Here is an 8,457-nt window from a genome sequence, read left to right on the forward strand (position 1 = left end):
CCACACCAATTTCTTTACTAACATCATATATCTCTTTGTAAGTTCACGTCTCAAACCCCCACTTCCTAAATTCAAATAACCTTATTCAAAATTTGGATCACCATTATACAACATAAGTTTTATGCTGGACTCTTTTCTTTTTGTCTAATTAAGTAGCCTTGATAGTACAATTTGATTCTCCATGTCGTGTGTTTTGCTATGTTTAAGCAACCTTGAAGTCCATCTTGGTTTTTTTAAAGTTTCGTTAGAAGTTTGTTAAGGGATAAGAAACATTTAATCTCCAAGGTAACAGTCACCCTAGGAAATTGGACATTTTTAGCAGTGTAATCAAAGTTGCTGCCAAAAATCAATTGCCCTTTTATGTCGTGTTTAGGCTTCACTAGCTTACTTTATTCTAAATTTTGAGGAAAAGGTGTCGAAGAGATTTTTCACCACCAATTGAAGTATGCAATTCAAAGTTTTATGTAAATCAAGTTATGGAAGCAGTGATTCCAATATGATAAGACTTCAGCATCTACTATTATATAATATTGATACAATAATAAAACTAATAAAATAAGACATAATAATGAAACTAGCAAGATTCAAATTCGATAAAACTTCGCTATCAACCATTATATGATATTGATTCAATAATGAAAATAACAAGATACGACACAGGATTTTTAAAATGATTCAGTCTAGTGATTAAAACACCTACATTTATGGTATAGCTTATTAATAGTGTAGTGTGTAGGATAAATGCACAAAATGACATGAGTATTCATGTCTCTCCCTTTCCTTTCCTTGCAAGGTCCTTTGTATTTATAGAAAATGAGTAGAAATTACAATCAAGATAATTAGATAATTTCTAATTCAAACACAATTCTATGAATATGTTATTATTTTTTGTTGAAGTAAAAGAAAATATTACAATATCAAAAATATCATAATTTGGAAGGAGAATATAATTTTTTCTCGTTGTCACAAAAGAAAATAATAAAAATCCTTGAGAAAGATTTTAAAGAAGTTCCCTGCTAAGTGGGAGGTCCTTGTGATGCCTCATCTTCAAATACTTACATTCTTTGGTTGCTACTCTTGTGGTTGATCGCTGGTCGAAGTGACTTGGACAGTTTTCCGAAGAAATGTTTCTTGGGTAGGTATCTTGTGGACCAGAGAACATGGTATAACAAAGGGTTCTGAAGATTTTGTTTTGTTTAGCTAGATAGTATAAAAGCTGCTGCATAATTAACTAGAGGCTTCAATGTACAGTCTGAAATTATTACAACTTCAAAACAACTGATAAAGACATAGGGGCATATCATTTGAGAAGCAACAGAAGCAGCATTCCTTTAAGTTCATCAATTACAAAACTGTTACAACTTACAACACATATTGCTACACAAAAAATTCCACTCCAACTTTATTCCCTTTTGTGCATCTCCAGTTTGTTGGTTCATGCATCACGTATCTTAAAAGCAACGCATTAATGTTCAGCAAGTGCCTGGAGATCCATAGATTGATTCAAGGAAGAATAAAAAAACCAAATCTTTCAGCAATTGATTCCACACTTTGTGGTGTTAGGCCCCTTGGTTTTCATCACAAATGGATCAATTCTGACCCAAAGCAAGGAAAAGATTGAAGCCAGAAGGATTGACCATATGACAACAATAGTTGGCGTCCTGTTCTGCTTCCCCATTAGACCTTTGAGGAAAGGATAGAGATGGACTATCACCCAGAAGGCGAAGAAGAGTTTTCCGAATAGGGGTCCCCATGCTTGGGTTCCATTGTTTATTGCATCTGAGATACCTGCAACAACTCCAACAAGGTTGATGATCAAGACAGTGGTGGGAGGGATTAGGAGAGTTGTCCACTTGAAGGTGTAGAGTTCACCAAACTCCTCGTCATCAGATGCCTTGGATGTGACAGTGAAGTTAGTGTCAATTCCAGCCAGGACTTTCAGAAGACCTTGCACAACAGCAAAGAGGTGAGCAGAAATGCCACCAATGACCCAGAATTGTTCATTTCTCCACCACTCCTCAATGCTAACTCCACTCCATCTTAGCTCAAGAATGCCCGTCGTGAAGATTGAGACAAAAAGAGCAATGAAGAAAAAACTAGCAAAAGTAGTAATCTGGATCATGAGAGAACAAGTTTATTATTACACCAAAAGGATGCAATGTGTATGCACTTGTTTAAAAAATGGAATGCTTGTTTCACAAGGCTTTCGAAGACGTTTTTGTTTCAGTTTTGTTGAATGCACAAATATGTAACAAGTTAACTATCAGTTCAGTTGTTACCTCTGGCATGATGAACTTGTCAGTGAGCAAGCAGATAGCTGGAAGCAGACAGTAGGCCAGGAGAGGTAAGGAGGTGAAAGGATAGACCGTTGTGTTGACATATGCGAAACGCTCGAGAAACTTGAGCTTTCCTCCCTTGTAGCCATACCACGCTGGACTATGACGACTGAAGAAAATCTCAACAGAACCAAGAGCCCATCGAAGGACTTGATTCAGCCTATCTGACAAGTTGATGGGAGCTGAACCCTTGAATGCAGGCAGCTTTGGCATACAGTATATGGACCTCCAGCCACGACAATGCATCTTGAAACCAGTAAGAATATCCTCTGTGATTGAACCATAAATCCATCCCAACTGCAGTGATAAAAATAATAAAACTTTAGATAATCAAGCATAAAACAAAAGGCAAAGTGTTAAAAATTGAAGCTTCTGATGTTACCTCAAGACCCCATTCAGTCTTGTCTTCATAGCCACAACTGATGACATGAATGGCTTCTTTAAGCAGAGCTGCAGGGCTTGAGGAAGGAGGGACACCACCTTGATCCATTAAAGTTGAAGTCACAAATATAGCTGACTGTCCAAATTTCTTTTCGAAGTTCATCTGGGACATTAATAGCTCCTTATCGTCCTCCATTCCAACTGAAATGACAAATTTAATCTCAAGTTGTGAAATAAGAATGAAATAGTATGCAAGTCAGAGTTGATTACTTGAAAGACTTTGATACCTCCTAGGCTTGCACTTTCTCCATTAACTTCATCCCTATCATACTTCTTCTTGCGGCGTCCAAAACACGGGCAGCACCCACAAACTACCATCTTAGGACGTTTGGGACCTTTTGGAGGTTCATAGCCATATAAAGCTTGCCTTCTGAAAACACATCCTGTGCCAACATACACTGGACCCTGAATGCCATCTAGTCCTCTCATGTTAATCTGCAAAATAAAGAGAAAAGAGAAGCTAATTTATCTTGATTTTACACAACCCTGAAGAGATTAAGTAACAGGTTTTTTTGGTAGAAATGTGAACAAATTCTTTTAGCCTTACATCAAAAAACACTGTGTTTCTGTTGGCATAACGATCGTGCCTATCAATACCATCAAATCTCTGAGGGAATTGGACATAGCAAACCTTTCTTCCAATCTGAGGATCCATCATGAAACACATGGCCTCTCTTACAGCCTTGCTATTGTTGATATAATGGTCACAATCCAAGTTCAGCATGAAAGGAGCATTCGTTAGCACACCGGAGACGCGCACCTAAAAATATAGACAAGCAATTGAAAGAGTTAGCTCTCAATACGGGGAAGCTACAGTAGCTCACATCACTAAATGACAGTTGAATCTTTACCAAGGCGTTCATGGCACCAGCTTTCTTGTGGTGTTGAAAACCAGGCCTTTTCTCACGAGACACGTAAACAAGGCGAGGCAGCTCATTTCCTTCGGCATCATGGCCTCCACTTTGACCAAGAAAGACTTGAATCATTCCAGGGTGATCCCTGGTATTGTTTCCTGGCCAAGGTGTACCATCTTGCATGATCCAACCCTCTAGAGGAACCTTTGAGGCCTTTGCAACAAGAGCATTTATCCTAACCTTGAATTCTTCATATTCTCTCTGCAAAACAGGCACCAAATCACAATGAAAATTCATGAAAAATAAAATCATTCGAAGTACTTAGAATTCGATGAATTCAATGGAGTTTATGCAAACCTTCATTGCACGCCGCTCCTTAACAAATGTAGGCTGGACTTTGTCCTTGAGATAATCAATCTTTAAGGTGAAGTACATCTCAGGAGCTCTAGGCTCAATTGCAAACTTCTTGCAGAAAGGTACCCATTTTCGAGCAAATTCAGCTGTTTCTGACTGGGCTTCAAAGGTGAGCATTGAAGCACCATCATCAGAAATGTAGCATGAGATTTTATCAACAGGATAGTCCATCGCCAAGATTGACAACACTGTGTTAGCTGTGACAAGAGGAGGCTCTTTCATGGGATCCACTGTACTGACAAAGATGTCCACTGGAGCAAGCATACTTGGTTCACCCTCTTTCTCATACCTACATTACGAATTTATCAAGAAGAAATTAGTCACCCATGCAAATACATTAACTAGAATTAAGTTAACAATTTTCGGATACCATTATTACCTGAATGAAAGGCGATCAAGGTAGGTTTCTCGATCGATTGGGAACCATTTGGGAAACTGATCAAGAATCCAAGATATTGCAAACCAAATTTCACATATGATAGAGGTTAGCCAGAGTCCAATGGCATCATGCACCGGATTCAAAATTCTATATCTGAGAAAAACGGCCAAGATGACAAGTCGAGCCACAATCACCATCCTGTATGGGTTGATCTTGCTAGAAGCAATTGGCACTTTTCTTGAGAGTGGCTGCCTCGCTTCATCAATCCTACAACAGTTAACAGACAAAGACCTGTGAGCTTAAAACTTGGATTCACTATAAATTACAAGATGTGTTTGCACATTAAATTTTCACTTGGAAGTCCTGATCAACAGGAGTTCGCATTAAAGAGAAATTCTTTATAATAGTTTGGTTACATACAGGGCCATGTCAGGGTCATTAGCATCATCAGGTTCAGGGCCAAGATTGCCTTGCTGGTATTTCCAATCTTCCATTCTCTCTTTCCATCCTCCTTCTTTCTTTTCATCCCATCTTGCACTTCCTGTTTGACACAAAATGTGATTTAGAACACACTGTTAACATCTTACAAGTTCAACAACAAAAAATTTAAATTATTTACCAGGTTCAGAAACTGGATATGGATGAACTCTTTTATGAAGTGAAGAAGACAACGCCTGTTCTCCATGGCCATACCCTCCAACTGGGAACTCTCCGCTCACCTGCATACAAAAACATGTAAATTTAATCACTTTGATTACAATAATCCTTAAAGATGCATCGTGTAGCACCCCTATTCAAATCTAACACAGGAAAACAGTTGGATATATATGGATAGCCGAAATCGTTTAAAAATGTTAAGACAAGACTGATCAATCTGTAAAGATTTGATTTAGTTTGCAAAACCCAATATTAAAACCGTAACAGACTATATGCAAAACGGATAATATCAAGACAAATCGATTTTTCACAATAAGAAAATGTTTTTAGCTTACAGGTCTGGATCGAACTCCGGCTATAACAGGAGGAAACTGGGAATTTTCATCAGTCTCAGGGCCTCTTCCATAGCTCATCTTCCCATGAAGCATATCAGCCACATGCACCTGCTTGTTCTTGTTCTGTTGCTCATCAATGTTGAACTCATGTTCAATATCGTCAATGTCTTCTTCATCATCATCTCCCTCCACTCTCGGACTCCCTTCACAACAATTATCAAACATAAACAAAACTCATCAGCACACTCTCCAGGAGTCATTATCTAGCCTGGCAACATATTAAGCCTATACCCGTTGAAAAAAATACATGAAAATATGCAATATTACAGAAGTGATTTCACGAAACCTCGACAGCACAAATTCAAGTACCTTTAAGACGCTTGTATCTGGTCCTGCATTGAGGACAAACTTGGGTCCCTTCTCTCCTTTCATACTCATAGCAAGGCCTACACACAGGGAACCCACATTCATTACAAGCCACAAAGAGGTCTCCATCCACGGTGAGCCCAACTTCATCGCCACAAATCTCACATACTTGACCGTCCAAGTTCTTCAAAGGCTTAGGCTGCACAAAAACACAAACGTACACATTACAACACAACACAAAATCACCCTTCATTTTCTCCTTAGTTAGGCATACCTCCTCATGGTTGTGGATGACAACAAGCTCATTGCGGTTATGAGACCCGGCGACAAGTCCGGCGCTGGCTTCCATCGCGGAAGGGGGGAAAGACAGGGAGGTGATAGAGATGGTGAAATGAGAAACGGGTATTTGTATTTATATTTGTTGAAGAAGAAGAAGAAGATGTGGGACGTAACCTGGAGACTGAAAATATTGATTTATGTTTCTTTTTCACCTAATGTGTCCACATAAGGGTGGTGGTGAAGTTGGTTGCTGAGTCTTCATTGCCTTGAAGTTAAGCTTCCTTTTTTTTTCAACTAACGTTTTAAGCTTTCTTTCTCAAGCTTCAACGCCCACTTCCTTTCTCCATTCTTGTTTCTTCTTCTATACTGTTTCTTTCTTTCTTTTTAATGGGATACAGTCTACGTACTACAGGTAGTTCCAAGGGATGTCTCATGTTGATTTTTATGGGAATTTATTTATGAATATGGGATAACCTCACTTAAAATGTTTTTTATATGGAGAATTAAAAACTATATAAATTTATTATCAAAATTTTATATTTTCAAACTGGACATTTGGAATCCTAACACATGAGCAGGCTCCACAACCCCAATGCCTACGATGATTGGCTCTGTGTTTGTTGTCTATCAACATAAGACAAATACTATAATTTCAGTATCACCGCCTGTGTTACATAATTGCAATTGGGAAACTTTCCTATGTAACACTGTGAATTGTAAAATACAGTCATACTCTACAACTTTGATACCTACATTAGTTGGATTACATACTAAATTTGGTTGTAATATCGATGTCATTATCTATATTATTTGAGCATAATTTAGAGATATGATGATGATTTTGTAAATTTCGTGGGAAGTACACTCTGAAAATTAATTGTTATGATGGGAGAGCTTGGAGGAGTCGTACATTTTCAGTAATATCTAATAAAGTCTTCTTGAAGAAGTATGAATAAATCTGTGCAGGTTGAACACAACATAGCTAAATATATATTCCATTTAGTTTTTTTATATATAGTTTTTCTTTTTATTAGAAAATTTTGATAATAGATTACAAGAATCAAAGGTATTTTAATTTTCACATATCCGTTTAACATAATTTTTTAGAAGATTCATTTCATTGATCATTGTGTAATCATATGGTTGGGTGATCGAAAGCCAACCCATGTCTTTAGTATGAAACGCTAGGAGTTATAGTAATGTTTTCGTATACGGATTGGACATTACCCTAATTAAGTGATTGGTTTGGGTTTTGGGTGGTAGGACCAACAGTCCTACAAATGACAAAATAAATAAACATTCTGACCAGATCAACCCATGTCTTACTTGACGGATTCAATTTAAGTCTCAATAATTGTATACAAAACGTCAGTATGGCATTTTCACCTAATAAACCTGACAATTGAACTGCAATTTGATACAATTTGTCTAATTCAACCTTGTGTCAATTCAATACGATAATTAAAATACATTTAAACATTGACCTAGATCAAAATAACAATTGAGTCTTGATCGATTCATCCAATACGATTTGTCTAATTCTACGCTAGATCAATATGGTTAGAATGCTAAAATGCATTCAAACTTCAACCCGGAATGATTGACCATCAAGTCTCAATCAAACTGGTTCAAATGGCTAGTCCGATTTGACTTTCAAAGCACTAGGATATAGTAAAGTTCATTGAGATTGTTTAATAGCAAACGAGTTATACACAAGTAAATTTTCAGGAAACATATTATACTTAATTCATTATCATGAAGCAAATTATTTTAATCCAAAACGTATATATTGATTTTATAGTTATAGCTTTCATGGTGAGTAATTATCTTTTGACAATGAACCATTGTCAAAATTGTAGGCTAAGTTATAAGGACTATATTGGTGGCCTGACACAACTGACACTATGAAAAGCACCAATTACCAAGTGTTTTAGCTGCTGGGTCAAGGTCTAGACCTTGCTCAACTTCAGAAGTTGTTGGTAAAATTCAAATAAGATTAACTCTTTGATATTCAAATAAGATGCTCTTTACCGCATAAATAAGTTAATCAATGTGAAGTCTTGTCACAGGAGCCTGAATGAAAATTATTCTGTGTATCAACCCTAACTTATGGTTTTCTCTGGGTAATGGGGTTGTAGTTAGGAGCTGACAAGAAGTTTACAATGAACCCTAATTCAGATCGAACTCAAATAAGATCTAATTCGAGATCGATTTAAATACAAATAAATTAGTTTGAAATCAATGAAATGAATCTCAAACTCAATTCAAAAATAATTTAATTTTGTATCCAACCTGAACCAATTCGAACTCCACTATCCCTATCAGTTTAAATTTGTCTTGTTTTCAATCCAATCTCAACTTTGAGCTTTCAACCCAAACTATTTTTTCAAGATTAA

General features: G+C 36.9%; 1 protein-coding gene across 1 annotated transcript; it reads right to left on the reverse strand.

Moving 5' to 3' along the window:
- Positions 1-1,303: 1,303 nt before the first annotated feature.
- On the reverse strand, positions 1,304-6,202 carry LOC123201142 (cellulose synthase A catalytic subunit 7 [UDP-forming]). Its single transcript, XM_044616606.1, has 13 exons — positions 6,057-6,202; positions 5,786-5,981; positions 5,417-5,619; positions 5,044-5,143; positions 4,845-4,965; positions 4,425-4,691; positions 3,989-4,334; positions 3,629-3,892; positions 3,325-3,537; positions 3,005-3,212; positions 2,719-2,918; positions 2,280-2,633; positions 1,304-2,113 (listed from the first exon to the last, which is right to left on the reverse strand). The coding sequence occupies exons 1-13, from the start codon at positions 6,129-6,131 to the stop codon at positions 1,532-1,534; spliced, it is 3,129 nt and encodes a 1,042-aa protein (XP_044472541.1). The 5' UTR covers positions 6,132-6,202; the 3' UTR covers positions 1,304-1,531.
- Between the last annotated feature and the right edge of the window lie 2,255 nt (positions 6,203-8,457).

The sequence above is a fragment of the Mangifera indica genome, chromosome 17, assembly GCF_011075055.1.
Source record: "Mangifera indica cultivar Alphonso chromosome 17, CATAS_Mindica_2.1, whole genome shotgun sequence".
Lineage (NCBI taxonomy): Eukaryota > Viridiplantae > Streptophyta > Magnoliopsida > Sapindales > Anacardiaceae > Mangifera > Mangifera indica.